Genomic DNA, 22,951 nt, shown 5'->3' with positions numbered 1-22,951 from the left:
AAAATAGATCCATATATATCACCATGCACAATACTCAAGTCCAAATGGATTAAAGACCTCAATATAAATCCAACCTCACTGAACCTGATAGAAGAGAAAGTGGGAAGTAGCCTTCAATGTATAGGCACAGGAGACCACTTCCTCTGTATAACTCCAGTAGCACAGACAATGAGAGCAATAATAAATAAATGAGACCTCCTGAAACTGAGAAGCTTCTGTAATGCAAATTATATAGTCAATAAGACAAAAGGCAGCCTACTGAATGGGAAAAGTTCTTCACCAACCCCATATCACATCAGACAAAGGACTCGTCTCCAAAACATAAAAAGAACTCAAGAAACTATACATTAACAAGTACATCTTGAATTTTACATACAAATGGATAGACACAGAAAACACTATCTTGAGTGAGATCACCCAGACCCCAAAATACGAATATGGTATGTACTCATTCATTAGTGGATTTTAGCCATAAGCAAAGGACACTGAGCCTATAGATCATGATCCTAGAGAATCTAAGTAATAAGGTGAACCCAAAGAAAAACATTTATAGATCTCCCTGGAAATTAGAAGGAGACAAAATCGTCTTGCAAAAGTTGGAAGCATTGGGGCAGGGGGTAGAGGGAAGGGGAGAGGTGGAGGGAGAGTGGAGTAGGGGAGGGTTGGGAAGAGCTTGGGGGAGTGGGATGTTTGAGGTGGAGTAAGGATGGATATGGGAGCAGGGAAGGAGATAAATTAATTGAGGGAGACATTCTGGTATTTGTAAGAGGTTTGGCTCTGGAGGGGTTCCCAGGAGTCCACAAGGATGACCCCTGATAGGACCCTGGGAAGTAGAGGAGAGGGTGCCTGAACTGACTTTGTCCAGTAGTCAGGCTGATGAGTATCTTGAATATCACAGTGGAACCTTCATCCAGCAATGGATGGAGACAGTGACCCAAATCGGAGCACTGGACTGAGCTCCCAAGGTCCAGTTGAAGAGTAGAGGGAGGGAGAATATGAGCCAGAAATTCAGGACCATGAGATGTTCAAACATAGAGACAGTGTTCCTGAGCTAATGGGAGCTCACCAAATCCAGCTGGACTAGGAATAAAGGACCATGGGATCAAAATGGTCCCTCTGAATGTGGTTGACATTTGGGGCAGATGAAGGTGACAATGACAATGGCATTGGAATTTTTCTCTATTGCATGTACTGGCTTTTGGGGATCCTATTCTCTTTGGTTGCATACCTTGCTCAGCTTTGATATAGTTGGGAGTGCCTTGGACCTCCCACAAAGCAGGATGCCTTGCCCTCTCATAGGACTGGAAGGAGGTGAGGAGTAAGGGTATGAGGGTGTGTGTGAGAGAAGTGGGAAGATGGGAGTAAGTGGGATTTTTGATTGGTATTATTTTAAAGTAATAAAAAAGTACATACCTAAAAATTCAGAAAGACAATATGATGTGACTAATAGAATTGGTTGAAGATAGAACAAATATCAAAAAAAATCATTTCGTATATGAAGACTAAATAGATACTCAATTACAAGTTATCTCTGCAATCAATAATAGAAAAAATTAAGAAGTAACAGAAACATGATATATATAAACCATATAATTAAAAATAGAATAGATAAAAATTAGTTAATATTAAAGGCATGCAAAATTATTTAATTAAACTTCTTCCAGAAAAATATTCTGAAAATATGCATTTTGGGAGAGTAAAATAAAGACTATGTATTTTAAAAATAAAGAAAAATAGAATGCTCAATAAAAAATGATTACAAGTATAAATGCAAAACATTGTTAGGAAGTGTGGCACTGCTGCAGGAAATATGTCACTGTGGGTGGGCTTTGAGGTTTCCAAAGTTTCCTGCCATTTGAAGTTTGCTCTCTCTCTCTTTCCTGCATGAGAGTCACCATGGAAATTTGTGTGTGTGTGTGTGTGTGTGTGTGTGTGTACTGGGGTGGGGAGAATGATGCTGCCACCTGATTTCCTGAGGGTCCATGGTCCTCCATATTTGTTGCAAAGTGACATAGAATACAGCTGGAGTTACAAAGTGCCTGCCTTCCAAATTCTGCCAGCTGAAAAGGTGTCCTTCTCAGATCTGGCCCCCACCCGATCTTATTATATAAGAAGGCAGAAGGGAGCCTGTCAGCTCTTGTCTTGCCTTGTCCCAGCCCATTGTCAAAGCCCTGCACCAAGGTCCCCTGCACCCTGGAATGGCAGGCAGCATCGCCTTCTGTAGTGTGTGTGTGCATGCCTACTTTGTTTCACGTGTGCAGCTGCCGGGGATGGTGGGGGAACTAGGTGACAGAGATGTAAGTCAGCCTCCTTCCTGATTTCCGCAGAGAACTGGCTACTGGGAGAGAACGGTTTTCCATTGACACTGTGGTTGCCATGACAACTGGAACAAGCCATTCTTTCCTGGTTACATTGGCGAAGGATACTCACAGAGTGGAGAGGTGGGATCATTAGACAGACACGCGAGGCGAGGCGCATAGGGAGGTAGGTGCCTGCAGCCATCCTGAGTGAATGTGAGCTGAGCCTGTGAGTGTGCGGTGGGTAAGTGCTGGCTCTTTCATGGGACGGGAAAGGTTCTGGCTACCACTGTTTGAAGCGAAGCCCCAAGGACTGGCTGCTCAGCCAGCCCTGTCTCTTTGTCCTCGGGTGACACCACGTTGGTGCCAGCTTTATCCTCTCAGGCCCTGGAAGCATAGATCACCAACCTATGTAAATGGATGCCTTGTTGTTGTTTGGCAATGATTGTCACACGTGCTCTTGACAGAATGGCCGTGTTTATGCAACGGCACCTTACCCGAGATAGTTGTAGCTTGTATTGTCTGAGAGAGAGAAGCTGGAAGGCATTTAAGAGGGAGGTAAACGTGGATGAGGACTGGCAGTTCCCTTTGAGGTCTGCAGATCTCTTGGCCTGGAGACCTGACACAAGAAGTGAAGAAATGCCTCCAGAAGACAGCCACCTCTAAACTGGCCACTAAGCACAGCTAGGCAGACCGAGGCAAAAAAAATCAGTGCGGTATGAGCACCTGAAGAAGGGGCAGTGTTTGTTCTCTCGACCAGTGTTAGTTTGTGCCCGGGTTTTGCTCCACTCACAGTTGGGTTAAGCATCAGCTGGGCTGTGTCACAGGATGTGCAGCTGGGGTTTCCCTCTGACCCATCAGCCCATCATCCGGATCTCTCCGTGTATCATGGCCCCTGCGGGTGAACAATACGCTTTGTGCCCTTCTCGCACCCTCTCGTCAGATTGGCCCCTGTCTGTTTGTCTCACCACAGGGAGAGAAGCCATCTGAAAGTTCCCATCTGGACAAAACGTGAATAGACGCCACACACAGTGATCGTTTCCGAGTTCTTGACAGAAGGCCTCGGGCACGGGGCCAAAGCTTGTGTTGAGACAGATTTCGGGAGTCCATCTTGCAGCCTTCTCCGTGCACCTCTGGGAAAGACTTTGCTGCTTTCATCGGAAAGGTACCGAGGTGTGGTACCTGCACATGGGGGCATGGTTGGGCTAGATGGCGCTCAGTCAGCCTTGCTGGTGAGCATGTGCTGGGAAGGTGCAGCAGAAGGCAGCCGGAAGTAAGTGGGGTGCCTATGTTTTCCTCTGTGTCCTCAGCAGATACCTGCGGCCGAGGACTCCACGGAGACTGGATCAGAGGAGGCCAACTCTGTGAAATCACACAGATTCCTCGGAGGAAGAAGTACTGCAGGTGATCCCTAAATTGGGCCCCAGACTTGCACAGTACACATTTACTAGTGCATCACCCAGCAGGTGTGGACTGGGACAGACCTAGACTTCTGCATGTTGAGAGCCACTTTATGCACTGCGAGATCAGATTAGAAGTCGGTAAGACTTGAACGGGAATACGGAAGAGGGCACACTGCACATTTGCGCAGTGAATGTACCGACAGGGGTTTATGGATACAGAGGGTGGGAAGGGGAGGGCTAGGGGAATGAAGCGAATATTATTTGCCTCCCATATTTCTGTGCGGTCGGGAGTTCCCAACGGTAAAACCTGGAGTCCCTAAGGGAGAGGTAGGTGTGCCCACACTCACAGAAGAGGTCATGGCGTGACAGGAGTCCCCAAAACGTCCACGGTCCTCAAGAAACTGTGTCAGGAGTCCTGAGTCCAGAGTGCTCTGCCTCACTGTGCCTGGTGCTGGCCCGGTAATGCCAGAAGCCACCTGCATCTTGGCAGGAACAGTGAGCAACTGCGGCATGTGAGCCCTTCGTGGTTCTTCCGTGTTGTGGTCCTCAAAGTGTGTGGTTATCGGCAACCTCAGTGGGCCTCTCCTGAGGATCAGACAAACGTGGGCTTTGTTTCCACAAACAAAAGCATGTGAGGCATGCTCACTGCTGATAGGAAACCAAAGGCCCAAGGCAAGAGTAGTCAGGAAAGGAGTAGACCCTGACACACACATACTCACAGTGAGAAGAAAGGGATGAGACTCCACTGAGAAGCACGGGGCGGGGGAGGAACTGTGTGGAAAGGCAGAGAATGGAGAGACATGAACGGGAGAGCTATGCCATAAATGAGACTGCACACCGCTCAAGATTCAAAGCAAGCCTTCTGAACTTAGGGATGGGCAAGTGACCATCCCGGTCATCAAACAGCTGCTTTGATTTCCTGTCTGTTTAAGGAGACCTTGTGGATTAACATTATGGCACAGAGGTTGTGGGCAGGAGAGTTCTGTGGCCTGGGATCTGTTGGTAGAACAGTGCCCATCACCAGCAGATATGGGTATGCAGGGTCTATGGACTTGAGTGGGCAATACCAACGGAGATACACTTACCCTGTTGCTCTCATCTGACACTACTGAGTCTGCCAATTAGAAAGCATTTCTCCACGGTGAAGTGCTTTCCTTGGGGGGGGGGAGACTCTCTTTTATGCCATGTGTACACTTGATCCCATAGCGAGGTCCAGCACGGAGTTGGGAGCAAGAAATCGGGAACAAAATATGAGGCGGGGCGGGGGAAGGGGAGGGAGGCCAGAAGCTATGACCATGACAGCAACCAACCTTACTTGCCATGTTATGCAAATCGCCCTGAAGATTTGCGCACCCTCCTTTTTCCTCAACCTGGTATCATACTGGTGCAGAAGGCAAGGTGCACTAGGTGTCCACAGAGTTCCTGGGGTGGGGCACGGTGGGATTAGCTCCCTAGGAAAGAGAGCAATGAGGCTCCCCCCACCCGAGCAGAATCCCAGGGAGCCCCCAAGGTATTGGATGGGCAGGAAAATACACAAGCCACGTAAAGACACTCACCTCTCCGGGAGGAAGTTCATCACCCCAGCCTCAGGGTGGGCAACCGTGTGTAGTATACTCATCTGCTCCAGATCCTTCCATATGTTCTCCCGCACGCACCCACATCTCTGTAGAAAGACAGACTTTGGGCACTCCCTTGCTTTCTCTCTCCTCACCTCACTGAGCTGTTGCTTCAGTATCCACTAAAGGCTAATTCCGTCCTAACACAGCTCTGTTTTCCTCTCCCACACTTACAGGACATGCCCACATCACCCTGAGAGAGGCCATCAGGTTAAGCTTGTCTACCAGATTCTGGAGGGAGGGCAGCACCACAGACTGGGTTGCCAGGCCAGAGACGACCAGCAGGGAAGAGTGCCCACCACAACCCAGGGAGTCACCCTGTCCTGATCAGAACAGCCCCTGAGTTCCATCACCATGGACTCTGCAGATTATGTGCTCTGTGGCTGGAAGGGCCAGCTGTGGCCTGCAAAGGTGTTGTCCAGACCCAGGACCTCAACCCATAGTAAGAGGAGAGGGGCCTCTTTCCTGGAGGTCGAAATTCTTCCTGTGGGTGAGAAGACCAGAGTGAGGAGCACAGAGGTGAGGCCCCTAACCAAGTCTGAAATCGTAACCATCGCCTCCTTGGCCGAAAAGGAGTCACAGGGCAATGGCTCGCCAAGGCAGACCAGGGCATACAGGAGAGCCCTCAAGGTGGCACTGGATATTCTGGGCGAGGGAACCCGCTTGTATCAAGGAGAAAGGGCAGGTGGCCGAAGAACCAGCACAGGGGCTCCCAAGGTTCCGAAAGAAGAGACCAGCTCCAGCCCACACCAGTGCCAGCAGTCCCGAGGATGCAACCAGAAAGGCCAAGGGCTCTCCCACAGGAGTCCTGGGAAGCGAGGCCGCCCAGGACCTGTGTTGATGGGCTCACAGAATGAGCCTGCAGTGCAAGGTGGGGAAGCCCAGGTCCATACTGCTGTAGAGCCCCCTCACCTTGAAATGCAAGGGAACTTGTTAAGGGGCAACAGAGTGTGGCCAAGTTCCTGCAAGACTCCAACAGGAAATGCTGGTGATCATTCTGGCAAGAGAAAGTTGAGTACACCCAAGCTCAGGTCCTTGAGCGCCCGGGCCTCTAGGGAGGGTGCCCGGGCTAACACTGAGCATCGGCCTGCCTCTGGGCCACCTAGGCACGCCTCTTCCTCTCCCAAAGCTCCCAGGCTGCAAGTACAGTGTGGCGGCCTAGAGATCCGGGCCATTGGAGCCCAAAGGAAGACCACCCTCCCAGAGAACAAGGAGGACCCTGGCCCGCGGACCCCGAGGCCAGACTCAGAGGGGGCATCGGCACCCTGTGTGCCTCCAGTCCTGGGACTGAGAAGATCAGTCCGCATTGCTGGCAGGAAAAGGAAGATCCATGTGCTGTGTGCACAGTGTGGGCTCTCAGGACTGGAAACTGGAGTGCACTTGAAGGTGAATAACACCAGAGCCAAGAGGAGAGCCGCTGGAGCTCAGGAAAACTGCCAAGCCACCAGTGTGGCTTCTGCCCAGGAGACGAATACTATCCAACGAGGAATGCTGGTCTGGTTCAAATTCCAGGACCATCCTTTCTGGCCGGCGGTGGTCAAGAATGTCAGCAAGAACGACAAGACGGCCAGGGTGCTGCTGATCGAGGGCAACATGCAAGTTGAGCGCAGGGGTGTCCGAGTCCCTCTCCGCAAACTGAAGCTCTTGGACTGTGGCGAGAAATTATCACTCCTGCGGAGAGCTGGCAAAGTGTACAGCCAGGGCATCAACTGGTGCCTCTCGGTAATCGACCGCTACAAGGAGGACCTCGCCTGTGGCTCCTTCCGGGGCTCCTTTATGGACTACTACACGTCCCGAGCCAGTTACCCGCTGAGGAGAGCCATCCAAGAGGGAGACCTGCGCATTGATTTCCCCAAGGTGAGCTATGCCGACTTGGAAGACTGGGAGGAGGAGACCGCCCTGGGTGGCAAGGGGCCCCGCAAGAAACTTCTGCCTGACCGCATGAGAGCCGCTTGGGACAGAGCCAACCAGAAGCTCGTCGACTTCATCGTGAAGAAAAAGGGGGCCGACCAGCACCTGCTGGACATTGTGAAGGGCAAGAAACCATCCAGGTGGCTGGACGACCTCTGGAAATCAAAGAGGGAAGTCTTATGCATTGAGACCTACCTGGAGGATGAGGACCAGTTGCATCTCGTGGCTACACATTTGCAAAAAATATCCAAGGAAGCAGACCAGGCCCTGCTCTCGCTGGCAAGAGGAGACCAAGTCCGGCTCACCATGGAGGTTCTTCTTCCAGAGGCAATCATCTGCTCCATCGCTGCCCTGGAAGAGCTCAGCTACAAGGAGGCAGAAGAGAAGTACCTGAATGGCCCACCTGTGCACTATCGTGAAAAAGAGCTCTTTGAGAAGACCATCCTAAAGGTGGCCCGGAAGAGGTCTGCAGCCAGGATTGGGGCTGGCAGGAACCCTCCTGCGCCCATTCCTTAGAAGAGAGCTTCTTCATTTCAGCCTTCACCCCCTGCAGCTCCACCTCCACAAGAGAACCATCTGGGAGACTGTGGGGCTTACTATGTATTCTTGTTTCTCCACACCACCCTGCCCCAGATAAACTTTCACATGCATGCTTGAAGGTGCAGGTTGTCTACATTGATTCGGCAATTCTTGTTAGCTTCAGGCCTGGCCTAGCCCTCTTTGTTCTGTGTGTGTGTGTGTGTGTGTGTGTGTGTGTGTGTGTGAGAGAGAGAGAGAGAGAGAGAGAGAGAGAGAGAGAGAGAGAGAGAAAGAAAGAGAGAGAGAGAGAAAGAAAGAGAGAGAGAGAGAGACAGACAGACAGACAGAGACAGAGAGAGCGAGAGAGAGAGCACGTTTGCACGCATGCATGCCTGTGACTGTATGTGTGTGCTCTTTTTGACCCTCCTGTTTCTGTCTCCCTGGTACTGAGAGTAAACATATCTTTCCACACACCTGTTTTTTTTCAAATCAGTACTGGATGTTGAAGTCAGGTTTTCACTTCATGCAGAAAGCACTTTCCGTTCTCAGCCATCCTGCACTCCCGAGAGACTTCATACTCTAAATGACACAGATTTGCCAACCTTGTGGGCTGACTCTCTGCACTGGACATCAGTATCCCAGCTTTCCTCACGTTTCAGAGAACAGAGACTTCTGTTGTTTGCAGGAAGGGAGGGGACCTGTCATCCCTTGGGGGTCACTGACACCTGTGGTGTACTGATGAGGGGCAGACTTGCTTTGCCTTTCAGAGCCCTTGTTCTCGTCCTCTTTTGATTGGTTTTCCCTCTTTATCTTGGGTCATGGACTGTATTTGTGTCCCCGTTGCCTACATAGTGCCTATTAACAATAAATTCTTGATTCCACTCTTCAATATTTTTCTTTTTTGTAGAGTTCTGTCAAAAATAGATGTTTTTAGATATTGATATTTTGCTAAATTCTGTTATAGTCATTTAGATTATAGGATATTTTATCAATGATTATGGTTTCTTTAGCTTTCCGTTTTGTCTTAATGTTTGTTTAGTTTTGCCAAATGCCCATCAGGTGCAATGTGTATTCTTGTGCTTCAGTTGGACCAGTCTTTCATGTCTTTCTAATTAATACTATGATTTATTTTCAGTTTTCCTTGTTTAGTTTTAATCCACGTGACCTCTCTATTGGTGGTGATGGGTATTGAATTCACCTAATTTCGGTGTAATGTTTTCTTTTTACTGTGAGTTTACATTTTTCTATCAGATTAGATTTGTGCACCTGTTTTTGATACATATATCTTTGGGTTTGTATGCTCCTTTTGATTCCATTGATGAAAATAAGGAAATCTTCTTTATATCTTTACATCTTGTCTTTTGGGTTTGAATTTTATTTTGTGTTGTATTAACATAGCCAAATCTCCATTTTTTAGAGGCAACAAAATGATGGCTCTTTTTTTTCCAATTCAATATATTTATCGGTGTCTTTTTCATGGAGGGTTGGGACAATTAATATAGAGAGTTGTTTTTGAAAGATTTGTATTAGTTCCTTTCATTTTGTTTATTTGTGCTATTTTCTTTGACATCTTTTGATTGATTGTTCTGTTATTGTTTATGCTCAAACAGTGGCCTCTTTGATGTATTTTCCTTTATTTTTGATGAAAAATTTCCTTTTAGTAGTTTCTCTAGAGGTGGCTTAGTGTCCAAAACTTCCTTTATTTTATTTTTATCATTAAACATTTTAATTTTCTCCTTCATTCTAATAGATAATTTGCTGACTATAATTGGTTTGTCAGTTGTGGTTTTGTAGAGCTTGTAATACATCTGTGCAGAATCTTCTGGTTTTAAATGTTGCTATTAAATAATCAGATGTTATTCATGTTATTCTGATGGGCCTACTCATACAAGTGACTTTATTATAATTCTCTGTCATATCCTTTTTTGTGTGATTTCAGTGTTTTTGCTATATTATATAATAAGGGGTTCTTTTCTTGTTTATGTGACGCTCTGTATGCATCTTGCACATAGGTGTGCATCTCTTTTTCTAGGTTTGGAAATTTTCTTTTATGATTTTATTGAAAATATTTTCTATGACTTTGGTGCAGAATGCCCTTAATTTGAAGACTCACACTTTTCATGGTGTTTCAGAATTCTCCCGTGTTCTTAAGGAATGATCTAATTCCTCTACCCTGTCTTCCAGCTTGATGCTTTTTTTCCCCCTCATGCCTCATTCACTGATGAGGGAGGTTTCCACCAAGCTATTAACCTGCCTAAATGAGTTTGCATTTTCTGTATCATTTCAGTTTGGTTTGTCTTCACCAGTTTTATCTCTTTGCTGAAGCCTGTCTTCATATCTTGAATTGACTTCCTCATTGCATTAACCTTTATGTCTTTCTCTTGGAGTACATTAATAATTTTTTTCTGTTATTTGAAAATAGTATTGAATTTTTTGCCTATTGGCTCCTGCAAATTGTTCTTAATGAGAAACTTTACGTTGAGATCAGCAATTTTTGGAGAAAGTATATTATCTTTTCGTTGTTGTTATTGATTTGGTTTTGTGCTAGACTAGTGCATCTGGAGGTGGTTTGTTGCCCGAGTTTCTCTTTTTTTCTTTTTATAAATTCTCACTGCCTTTCTTCTTTCACTGGAAATAATTACAGCGTTGAGAAGAGGACTAAGTCATAATAAATTTGAAGTGTTGTTTTCCTCTATGACACTGGCATTTAGATCAGAGGCTCTATGTCTAGCCTTTCTCTGAACCCTCCTGTAGGTTTTAGAATCTATGTTCCTTTGGGTCTTTCCCTGGGCCAGGTCTGTTCCCCACCTGGGGTCTGCAGCGTCCTTTGAAGCAGCAACAAGATGTACATTCCCCTCACAGATGGGGGACTTCAGTCCTTATTCTGGGTAAACAGCTTCCTCTGCTGCTGTGACCAACATTCATATCTGCTCTGGTACCCAACTTCTTCCAGCAGGACCACATCTAAATTAAATTATGTGTCCGGCAAACCTCTCCCCTAATAACGTCACATCCTGAGGTAACGAGAGCCAGAGCCTTACTCTTATGAGTGTGGATTTGTGGAAAATTGAATCCACATCATCCAGGAATCCAGGTCCATGGAGTCTCCATCAGATGACTAGCACAGAAGCCCGTGCATTGGAATAAAGATCTCTTTCTTGCAAGATGTTGACTTGTTCATGAATGCTGGTTGACTCCTAAAGTAGTATCAATGAACCCCACAAGACAAAAGAGCAAGACAGGCAGACCATGTAGGCTGGTAATCTGAGCTAGAAGGAACAAGTACCCTTGGGTTACATGTTCATAACTCCAGGCTGGACAATCAGGCTGCCATGTCCATCTGTGCTGCTGTAACAAAATAGCTAAGGCAGACCTAACTTACATGAAAAATATAAATTTACCTCTCACAGCTCTGGGTGTTGGGTCGCTCACCCCTGTTTAAGCTCAGAAACTATTCAGATGGTCTTCAAGGCAAGATCAATCCACCACTGATTTCCAGTGAGCTTGAAGTTAGCTAAATTGTATCATCATTTTGTCTCTCTCATGTCTTCATTCCCCCACAGTTTCTCCGCCCCTCCCCCACCGTGGCACCTGCACCATCTAGAACCACAGTCAGGCAAGGGTCTGGGGAGTAAAGAACACACAGAGACGTGGGTCACTCTTGAAGCAAGAATGCTAATTTTATTGTGTTTCAGGGCAGCTTATATAGGGCTCTCCTTGATAAGTGGCCCTAGCTCTCAGGATTTTCTACTGCATGTCCACCAGAAACCGCTTCTTTGTTCTCAGGAACCCATGAGGGTTTCTTGCTCAGAGCAGCTGCAAGCACAAGAAAACAAGTTGTTTACTCTAGTAGGCAAGAGGTCATAGAAAGTTCAGGATCTGAGGGTCTGCAACCCCTATCGATCTCTCGCTGCTCCCCCCCCTCTCTCCCTCTTTCCATTTTTGTCTATCTCCTCTCTCAGTCTTTACCCCCTCTCTTTCTGTCTTATGTGTGTGTGTGTGTGTGTGTGTGTGTGTGTGTGTGTGTGTGTGTTTACCACTGGCTCTTACAATCCAGAAGACAGACTCACTTGCCATTCAAGGCAATGTGATCCTGAAAGTGTCAGGGCACACACAGATATCAGCCCATTCCATTTTTTTTTTCTGAAGGTCAGAGAGTTTGAGCTCATTTTTTGCTTTCTCAGAGTCGTTGACAGCAGGTGTGTCCACAAACAAGACATGCTGACCTACGGTATGGTTAATTAGTATTTTGAGTGTTGAAGTAGATTCCTCCAACAAAGGTCAGAGAATTCAAGTCTATTCCTTGTGTCATGGTAATATAGTCTTTTATCTCCCTACTCCCCTTTTTGGAGTAAATTATAAGTCTGTGGAAAATAAGTGAGGTGGATTCAATATTTTCTGAATGTCCCTCCCAATGCTGTTCTTTTTCTATCTCTTATTTCTCCTATATCTCTGTTCCTTTTGCTTAATAATTCTCAACCTTATGCTCTTACCCTGGAACATACAAGTTTTTTTGGAAGCTGATTTTTGACATGAAAGGCTCCTTTTAGTAAGTGCACCTGCTTGCTTTCCAGGAGGTAGTTCTTAATGCTCAAAAGCAGAGACCTATCCATCATTTATCTGGTGATGACATGTAAATAAGTGCTACTAATAAGGATGAGCAGGTTGAGGGGTCAGAGTACAGGCATAAAGAGTGGGATAGATACTATGGGGAAAAAGGGCTGTCCCTGTTCATAGTTGATAGCCTTTGGTAGTGAGTGTTATTTAGAAGTGAAAAACAAAGGAAAGGGAAGGGAAAGGGTGGAGAGGGAAAGGGTGGAGAGAGGAGGGGAGGGGAGGGGAGGGGAGGGAAGGGAAGGGAAGGGAAGGGAAGGGAAGGGAAGGGAAGGGAAGGGAAGGGAAGGAATATTCTTGCTGCCTTTGTTGAAGTAACCTGATAGAAGCCATCTGTATGAACGGGTGAAGCACAGGGAAAGAGCAGGCATGCAAAGGTGCTTGAATCACCCTAGTTGAAACATCTCAACTGTTAAATGTCTGAGGGGCATCCAAATGGACATTCTGATGCACATGGGCAGATCTGGAGGAGGGATCACTACCAGCACAAAACATCTCTGAACTACAGTTAGAAGATCACCCACACTATACTGAGCTCCAACAATGGAACAGGAAGAGAAAAACAAGGTGGAGAGGTAGAAGAATAACTTCAGCTGAAAGGCAGGAAAAGAGGCAGAAGGTCAGTTCAAAGGCAGGAAGGGGTGTCCCAGAAACCAAGAAAGGAAAGGTTAGAGAAGGAAAAGCTACTAACTGCTGAGACTTAGAGACAATGGGTACAAAGACGAAACAAAAGAAAAACAACTGAGGTGTCACTACCAATGTCCTAGATCAGAGGGAGGAAAATAACCCTAGAAAGAAGCAAAGTCCTCTCTCAGAAAGAAGGAAAAGAGGGAAAGCAGCGACCAGCCTATAAACAGGGAAATATGTTGATTATCTGCTTGTAAGCCCACTGGGCCAGCTGGTAACACAAGACCATCTTGCATATCTATGTTCCCAGGGGAGAGCCTTCTCTGAGGAAAGACCCCAGGAAAATTACCTCCAAACCAAGAAAGAAGACAAGGCATTCATTGTATGATCCATGACAGGTCAAGCAGTGAATTTCATTAAATGGAAATTCTTATATCAGACATTAACAGCAGTAACTGGCCTGTATGAGAACAAACAGTGCAGGCTCTGGAGGCTGAGTAAGGGAGTGATAAGGTACTTTAGGCCAATTGACAAAGTTGGGTTGTAACTGAAAACTGAAATTTTTTTGTTGTTCCCAAAGCACTTGCCTTCAGGCTGTATATAATCATAGTAGAAATTACTGGGGCAAGAAAGAGAACCACACATGACAAACTGAAGACCAGTGTGAGTCAAGTAACCAGTTTGGCCATTGGTTGCATGTACACAATGAGAGTACCTTCAGGTTTGACGCTAGAAACTTTCTCCTGAAAACAGGCCAAAGACCTGTCTGTAGGACAGAGCTGGGCATAAGGAAGGGGCAAGGGAGATCACAGAAGATCAACCAGGAGTGGAAGATGAAATTGTAAGAGGATGCACAATACCATAACTTATTAAGGAAATGCCAAACACTTGTCAATGCATGAGATAGTAATTCTCCCCTTGGGGTGTTCAATGATCAATACTAAAAGGCTGCTTGTGTTGTGGGATACAGATGAGCACTCACACACCGCTAATGGGAGAGGACATGGATTTCCCACCTCACAGCAGATAATAGATTAATGGATGTCTACTTGGATACAGCTCAAGTTTCAGCAACGTCATGTTTTGGTCAAATACCCCAAAGGCTTCCTCCAAGCCAGAGGTTCAGGAAGGCAGATAGAATGCTGGTGGCAGTACTGAGGGACGTTCAAATGGGCACTCTGATGCACATTTGAGTATGCATCATGTTGGAGTATTCCAACATGACAAAAGCCTAAATAGAGTCCCTGATAATTAACCAAAACAGTCTGAGTGAGATGGACACCATGGGGGAAACCTTTACAGTAGTGAAAGTCAAGTGGCCAGAGTATGATGCCCAAAGAAAGAAAATGGGGCCAAGAAATAATACATAGAGGCATGACCTTCTGTGAACTTGCTTGCCCTCGCTCTCACTGGCAGAAATGTTGGGCATGTGGCCCTGGACTCTTGGTGACTGCAGAGAGTCAGAGTGATTAGACTGGCAGGGTCTGAAACTGTTTTTGAGCCAGGATAACACAGCTCTGAGTGAATGTCTAGCCCAGGCAGCAGAAGATGGGGGCGGGGGGAGCTGGAGACTGACTGATGGAAGACTAACTGATGTTAAAACCATAGGAAGGCTCCTGGGATCTAGGCCACCCATGCCACCTTCACACTGAAAGTGTCATGTCCCAGATCATGGAAGGAAGCCGGGAAAAGTTGAACACCTCACCACCATCACAGTGCTCCCTGTATGAATTTAGGCAGAATTCCCAGAAACTCTAAACTTTTCTGTGACAAGAAGCAGCAGGGACTGACCCAAAGACAGGCAGTAAGATACAAGTCTAAGGGTTTGGTCTTCAAATCTCAAAAGCAGCTTTTCAAGAACCTGGATATACAGTATGCAGAGCAGGAAAGGCCTGCCAGTGCTGGACCCTCCTGTGAGCTGGCCACTGGCACTAAGGGCAGGTAGGCATGCAGGCCCTGCAGTGGTGAATGTACCTGCAGCCCCTTCCACTGGAATGGGCATCACCCAGATGGTGCACACTCCATGGGGAGTATTGGGATGGGGTGTGTGGGCTCATCTGCTATCTGTTCCAAGGACTCTACCTAGATGTTGCTTGCCCAGCTCTGTCACTAAACTAGGTCCAGAGAGGGACTCACCAGGGAAAAACCCCCAGAGTCCCTGCTTCCTGGCCTTGATCAGGAAACAGAGCTGGAGGGGGCAATAAAGATTTCTGATACCCTTCTGTGGAGATCCCTGAGCACTTTATCCCCTGTGCCAGGGGCACAGATGTATGGTGGGGGAAGGGTCAGCAGCCGATGATGTCACCAGTGACCAGACCGGTGAAGGTGACATCACCGGAGGTCCCAGGCTGCCAAGGGCTAGGAGACAGCCTTGTCTCATGACCCTCCTGCACAAATGGCCTGGCTAGTCCACATCTTGAGGACGTGGGGTGGGGGGGATCCGTGCTCCAGTGTCACCACACACACACACACACCCGCGCTAAGTCTGCACTGCAGAGAGCAGCGTTATGCTCGCATCTGTATACTGTTCTGCGTGAGTGCACAGCTATAAGGCTAGAGAGAGCAAGGGAGCTGGCTGGCGGGAGAACCTGGAGAACAGCCCAGGGAATCTTTGCTGTGGGATTGAAGGAGAAAGGATTCTGCTCCTAGAAGGTACCAAATTCTGGGAGGGTATTACTGACCCTGACAAGCCCCCGTCTCAACCCTCATGCCTGCCTGGGTTGGACTGCAGGGAGGTACTGGGCTAGGGAAGGCCTGTGTCTGAGGCACGGGGTGGGATACAGAAGCATCGTGTAGTGCAGTGGTTCTCAACATTCCTAATGCTACGACCCTTTAATACAGTTCTTCGTGTTGTGGTGACCCCCTCACACAACCATAAAAACTTCTCTCATGGCTACCTCATACCTGTAATTTTGCTACTCTTACGAACTGTAATGTAAATAACCTGTGTTTCCCAGTGGTCTTTGGAGATCCCCATGAAAAGGTCGATTGACCCTGAATGGTCACGAAGCACAGGTTGAGAACCTCTGCTCTAGAGATAGAGGATGAGAAGGGGCAGGGGTGGGGAGGACATTAACCTCCTCTCTCCGTTTTCTGTTTCCAGGCTGTGGAAAGCTAGGCTGGTCTTCCTGAGTCCTAGCCTAGGCTCCTATCCCTATCCCAACCCGACCTGCTTCTGGGGAAACTGTTTCCGACCCCTAGTGTGAGCTTTGCTAAATTTTCAGATTGTGGCGGTGGAGATGCTCCAGGACTAGTGCAGGTAATTGGGTGTCAGCGTTCATAGGGGCTTGCTTATCCTGGGCATCCCGGAGGACTGCAGTGAAGCTGAGTTCCAAGGGTCACTGCAGGCTGCCCTGTGGCACATGGCCCACATTACTGTGCTTGGCACAGTAATGTGGGCTCTGGTTGAGCTTGGTTGAGCTTGACCAGGAAGTCAACTATGCATTGGTCCCAAGGGAAATCCTAGGCACTGGGGGGGGGGGTGCTGAAACGTGGTCTTTGCGCCCAGTTGCTTCAGCGAGGAGCTTCTTGGTTGTGTTTTCCACTTCTTGGAGCTACAGGGGGATACAGTAGACAGTGTACCTGGAGACCTGGGTCTGGGGCTGGACAGAGTGCGCAGGCTCCAATCAGTTAGTCAGGCAATCCAGCCCTGGGTCGATACCTTGCAGTACCAGTGTGCTTGGGTATGTTTTCTGGGAGCATTCAGCCAGCCCCCGGGGAAGAATCCTTTGAGGCCTGGCTAGACCACACCACTGACATGTTTCAGGTGTGGCAAAGGGTCCCAGAAAGGGAGAAGAGGAGACAGTTTCTGGAGGGCTTGTGGGGAACTGCTTTGTACCTTGTCCATGGGCTGTTAGCAGAGAATCCAGCAAAGACTGCAGAGGACTGCCTAGAGGCTCTGACCCGAGTTATTTGGAGACAATGAGTCTCAGGCCTCCATTGGAATCAAGTGTCTGACTGCAAAGCAGCAGTCAGAGGAGCAGCTCTCTGTCTTTGTGTTGAGGCTAGAAGTCCTGCTGCAGAAAGCCATCCAGAAAGGGGCTCTCGAGAGAATCTCCACGGATGATTTGTGCCTGAGGCAGATGCTCACCAGGGCTAACCTGACTGAGCCTCTGGAGGAAGCTCTGAGGGGGCTGACGATGATCGGGAGACCTCCAACTTTCCTGGAGTTGTTGGGGCTCATATGGGAATCTGAGGAATGGGAGGCAAGACTAGCCAGCAACATGGGAGCCCAGGTAGAAGATGAAGCTGGTGATCTGTCTTCTGCCTAGACTGATGGCAGAGCCAGTGTTAAGGCAGGAGATGAGGTGGAGGAGCAGGCAGAGGATGAGGTTGAGGAGGAGATAGAAGACCATAACCCAGACCACAGCCCTGTAGACCTAAGCCAGGAAGGACCTGATCAGCCCCCTAGGGCTCCTACCCCAGCACAGATGGGCAGTGATCTTAGAGAGTGCCCAGGAGGCTGCCCAGCCTTGCCTAGGCAGGGGAACATAAGGCAGAGGAGGACCCCATTCTGTACCAGCCAAGAAGTATTGCTGAAGGGTCAGCCCCAAAGTAGATATATCCTGACTGCCTGACTCTTTTACCCAGTTAGCATCTCCAGGCAGGCTTATGACACTGCCTTGGGAATCTCATCTTTATCTGTTCTACTCACAGTGACCCAGGTATTCAGTGAGTACACATTTTAATACTCGTTCTCCCATCCATCACACCCTAGGCAAAGTATATCAGTCCCTGACTTACCCTGTTAGCCACCACCGTAGCCCAGCTTGTGTTGTGAACTTCCATGCCAGCCAAGGCCCTATTTGCTCTGTGCATATCTCGTGTTGTTTATTCCTGGTCAGCTTTCTTGATATACTTACAGGCCAGCAACATGTTGCTTGTTCCCTGTAGATGTGTGTGTTCTTACCTGAGAAGGTGCTCTACAGAGATTCCAAGACAAGCCCTTGGAAACAGCAAAAAGTATTGTTCATGGCAATCAGCCACTGGCTGATGCTCATCTTGTGACTGATTACAACCTGGGGTGGGCACGAAGACCTGGACTAAGGATGAACAGGCTCTGAGAACCAAGATTTAATGTTCCACTCTTGTTGTTACTTTTGTTGTTACTTGTGACACCAGTTATTCAGTTTGGCAAGATGTGACTTTCAGTGTTTTCCCGTGTCCAGAATAATTCAGGATCACCCTCCAATGGGTGATTCTTCTAGAGAGTTCCACCAAAAGAAAGAACACTTCCAGATGCCATCATTCTGTAAAGAGGCGTATCAGGGGTCCCTGGAAAGGAAGAAGCTGAGGCAAGTAGGCCTCAGTGTGGCCAGTAGATGAGATCTTTTCTAATGAATCACAGACTAGGAAAAGGTGGGACCTGTGGCCTCTAACATCTGGGGGAGTTTCTGTGCTGTCATCCCCTTGCCTTCAATGACTTCAGTAAATGTATCTGTTCAATAAATTTCATGGACATTACAGTTGCATTCTGCCTTTTGTGGGCTTGGATTGGACTGGAGCAAGATTAGTTTATGTACATGAAGGGCTGTGGGTTGGCAGGGGGGTTGGATTGGTAAAAGCAGGCTGACCATATGTGTGGGGGCAGTGGCTATCTGGTTTCAGTGGGTAGGCACTCCAGGATGACGAGAGTTAGGGATAAGTCAGTTATGTGCTCAGGTGAGGCTATGGAGCAGTAAGCAAGGTCCTTGGACCCAATATTCATGACTGACGGGTGTTTCAGTTAGACAATCATTCTCACAGAATTTAAATGCCATTTTTGTTCACTAAAATACAGAAAAAAGAAAACTTAAGAAAAAAAAGATCTGTGGAGCCACAAAAGACCCTAAATAGCAAAAACCCTCCCCTGAAACAGAAAAGCAAAATTGGAGGCATTATACTTCCTGATTTCATAATATATTACACAGATATAATGATCAAAAGAGTACCACACATAGTGGAACACACTTTTTATCACAGCATTGGGAGGCAGAGGCAGGAGATCTGTGAGTTAAAGGCATGTCTGGTCTACATGGTGAATTCCAAAACTGCCAGGACTACATAGAGTGACTCTGGCTCGAACAAACAAAGTATGCCATTGGCATCAAGGTGTGTGTCAATGTGATGGGGAAAACATACAAGAAAACAGTCCCCACACCCACAAAAAAACTGGAGAAAGAATGGTCTTTTCAGCATATAGCACTCAGGAAACTATGCATCTACGTGTAGAAGGAAGAATTTTGACCCTCACATTGTTCTTGGAGCACTTTTAGTTATCACATGAAAACTTTAGACAGAAAAAGCATAAAAGATTTCCTCAAACTATAAATGTTCTGCATTGCAAAAGGAAATATTCAGCCATCTTTGGATTGGGGAAAACATTTGTAAATTATTAACTTCATGGGAGTTAATATCTCAAATATCAATGAACTAGCACAACTCAATAGCAAAAAGCAAGCAGACAAAAACCCCCAAATAATCTGATTTTAAAAGGGACAAAAGAGCTCCATAGATAGAAGGATATGAAAATGTGTCAACATCACCAGTCAATAAGGAAATGAAAATCAAAACCACAAAGTGAGACTTCCCCAGATGGGTTGAAAGGCTACTATTAAAAAGCACAACAGAACAGAGCAGATGCACATATGAACTCACAGGGATTGTGACAGCATGCACAAGACCTGCACAAATCCAAGACACACAAAATCCTAGGATGGAGACGGAGAAGAGTACACAGATTCCCACCCCTTACTATAAAGCTGTTTGCAATTTATAGCTGCTGGGAAAAGAAAATCAGTTCTCCTTAATGGAGTGACAGTGAGTGTATCAATCACACTGCAGGGAAGGGCCCATGCTCAAGAGTAAATGGCCAACACAAGACAGACTGGTGTAGGAGATCCTTCTGTACCTGTGTTGCTTTCATTGGTTGAATAAAGAAACTGCCTTGGCCTTTTGATAGGGCAGACTTAGGTAGGCAGAGTAGACAGAACAGAATGGTGGGAAGAAGGGCAGACAGAGAACCACCATGGAGACGCCAGAGTCACACAAGCTCAATGACCTCGTGGTGAACACAGATGATTAGAAATGGCTTAAATCAAGATGTGAGAGTTAGCCAATAATAGGCTAGAAAAAAAAATGGGCCAGGCCGTAATTTAATTAATACAGTTTCTAAGTGATTATTTTGGGTGTAAACTAGCCGGGCGGCCGGGAGCCTGGCGGGACGCAGCCGGCTCCTTCTACAACAACAGACTCCATGGTTTATTTTTATGGGATTTTGTTTTGTTTTGTTTGGGTTTTGTTTATTTTTAAGGGGGGCATGAAACATCTCTTCGGAGAAAGAGTGGGGGGGAGAATATGGTAAAAATATATGAAAAATTTTAAGGTAATTTTTTTTAAAGACTCACAACAAATAGCAGTGCTGGAGATGCTGTGGGGAAAACCAAAGTATTTCTCACTGTTTCTGTGGATATTATACGTTACAGAGAAATAGCATAAGCATCCTTCAGATAATTAGAACAAGATATATCATATGACCTAGCAATCCTCTCTTGAGTCTATATGCAAACCATATAGCATCAGCACCATATTCAAATTGCCATGTTCCCATGTGCACTTGCATAGTATTCACAATAACCAGGCCATGGAATCATTTCAAGTATCCATCAAAGAGTAATGTAATCTCTCTCTCTCTCTCTCTCTCTCTCTCTCTCTCTCTCTCTCTGAGTGTGTGTGTGTGTGTGTGTGTGTGTGTGTGTGTGTGTGTAGCTAATAGAGACAGAAACAGACACAAAGAAAGACAGGGTGGAAAATTGATACTCTCATCTTTAGAATATAGAACTAAGCTGTTATCTTGGAAATTTCACATAAAAATTTTAACTCAGCATATTCATTTGTCTCCCTTCTCTCACATATATTTTTCAAAAAATGCTTTGTTTTATCTTGAAGGACTCAAGACCCTATTGTGTGTAAGCGATGCCCTTCTGTGTATGTGTTGTTCTTATTGATTAATGAGGAAAGCTGCTTTGGCCTATGTGAGGGCAGAAGATAACCAGGCTGGAAGAGATATATAGAGAGAACAGGCATGGTCAAGGAGACACCATGTAGCTGCCAAAGGAGAAAGATGTCAGAACATCCAGAACCTTACCCAGGAAGCCACAGGCTCATGGTGATACACAGATGAATAAAAAAAGGTTAATTTAAGATATAAGAGCTATCTAGAAATATGCTTGTGCCATTGACCAAACAGTGCTGTAATTAATATAGCTTCTGTGCACTTATTAGGGTCTGGGTGGCCAGGAAACAAACAAGCAGTCTCCACTTACAAAATGACACCCACCATCTGTGGTGGATTCACATAAGACATCTGTGGGTATTCACATAAGACATTAAAAAACTTAAGAAAAAAGAGGGCTGCTAGGCCCACAAAAAGCAGGAGCCAAGTGCAGCTTCTTAGTGGCTGCATTTTTTTTCCCAGATAGGCTGTGTTAGCGGGCTGCAGGTAGAGGCACAGCTTCTTTAAGAGCCAGCTTTCTGGTTTGTGCTGGTTGCACAAAGGGCTTTAGAACTTTTGGGAGGTCTGGCTATGGAACACTTAAGTGGGATTTGTGAACAGAGTGCTACAAGTTGCTTAATGGCAACATAGACCCGCTGCATCCCTGGAGCTGGGGCAGTAGGCATGGCTTGCAGAGGCAGTGAACATACCTCTACCATGTGGTATGGAGTAGAACCCACAGGCAGAGCCATGGAGTTGGTCCTAGCCTTGCCCATTTAGCAATTTTAAAAAAGGTGCTCCTTGTCAGAAAATGATTACAGCTATGCAATAAAGACAGACTCAGACAAAAACAAACCTCTGAATGGGCCACAGTGTGTTTAACAACATATATTAGCTTGGGAAAGAGAGGGAAAGGAGTATAGACAGTTAAATAATATAAATAGTAAAGACAGTCATAGATTTAAGGAGAAAAGATGATAAAATAAATATTAAAAAGTAAGAGTAAAAAAGCCACATAAGGTTGGAAAATACACAGAGAGTCTGGATTATGTGTACTATTGTGTGTTTTTTTAAAGTTTTTGACTGTTAATAAACTAATAACAGAGAGATAGTTCATTGTTTGGGCTGCTAAGCTAAACCAAGATGTATGTTTTAAAGGTATTTTGACCTCAAAATTTAAGTCTAAGGATGTGTTACTTTTGGATTAGAGATTCTACTTTTGTTCCCACAGAAGATGAGATACCTTAACTTCCTTCCAGTCTAATGTAGTATGATGGAACATAGACCCCCTGAAAGTTCTCTCTGGAGATTTGGAGACTGTGATATAATACACCAGGATTGTGCCTCCCGCGCCAGAGAAGGTGTTGAGTACTGCCTTGGAATCTAAGAGAAGTTTCATGGGATGTTGTGGAACATTTCAGAGTGATAAGTGCTCTGGCATTGTTTCTTAGTTCCAAGTTTCACATTCCCTGTGGTTTGTGGAAGTGGCTGCCCTGAGGCACAGTTCCTGCTTGAACCAACTCTTCTGCTTACTGAAGGAAATCTTAGGCTAGATTGGAACAGTTAGATAACATCTCTGGAGAACCTTGTTTAAAATAGGCCAGGATGTTTTGCAGGCCCCCAGACCACCCTTGCTACGTTAAGCTGCCTTGTATGCATAATCTAAAGAAGCCGTTGGTTAACTCATGATCTATAGTTCCTCTTTTTGATAAAACTTTTGATTGAAGCAATTGTTTCCAAAGTGCATAAAAGGATTGCTTAATAAATGTGCAGCATGCAGTTGCAAGTGCTGCTTTTGCTCTGCATCCCCTGTGTCCTGGTTTGTTCAAGACCCTTAGCCAGGGACCCCCGACACACTAGGTGCTGACATGTCTCCATAAACCCTCAAAATATTTTGCTCAACAAACAGCAGTAAGCAGTTTGAAGGAAACAACTCCCAAATTCCCAAAATGATCGTTTATAAATGTTTGTTTTAATTTGAAGTGGGATATG

General features: G+C 46.3%; 1 protein-coding gene and 1 pseudogene across 4 annotated transcripts; both read left to right on the top strand.

Moving 5' to 3' along the window:
• The first annotated feature begins 2,354 nt into the window (after window positions 1-2,354).
• LOC148117353 (putative PWWP domain-containing DNA repair factor 4) lies at window positions 2,355-8,635 on the top strand. 4 transcript variants are annotated; one of them, XM_087902817.1, is made up of 4 exons: window positions 2,355-2,484; window positions 3,271-3,462; window positions 3,611-3,701; window positions 5,493-8,635. In XM_087902817.1, the coding sequence occupies exon 4, from the start codon at window positions 5,671-5,673 to the stop codon at window positions 7,741-7,743; it is 2,073 nt and encodes a 690-aa protein (XP_087758943.1). In that variant the 5' UTR covers window positions 2,355-2,484; window positions 3,271-3,462; window positions 3,611-3,701; window positions 5,493-5,670; the 3' UTR covers window positions 7,744-8,635. The 4 variants fall into 4 exon arrangements, with proteins under 4 accessions (XP_087758943.1, XP_087758944.1, XP_087758941.1 ...); XM_087902818.1 differs by having other exon boundaries at window positions 3,611-3,838; XM_087902815.1 differs by having other exon boundaries at window positions 3,608-3,701.
• A 7,585-nt stretch (window positions 8,636-16,220) lies between these two features.
• LOC148117352 (paraneoplastic antigen-like protein 6B) lies at window positions 16,221-17,258 on the top strand (annotated as a pseudogene).
• The last annotated feature ends 5,693 nt before the right edge of the window (window positions 17,259-22,951 follow it).

The sequence above is a fragment of the Myodes glareolus genome, chromosome X (genome assembly GCF_982192425.1).
Source record: "Myodes glareolus chromosome X, mMyoGla1.1, whole genome shotgun sequence".
Taxonomy (NCBI): domain Eukaryota; kingdom Metazoa; phylum Chordata; class Mammalia; order Rodentia; family Cricetidae; genus Myodes; species Myodes glareolus.
The sequence above is the reverse complement of the archived record's forward strand: the minus strand, read 5'-3'. Positions and strand labels throughout refer to the sequence as shown.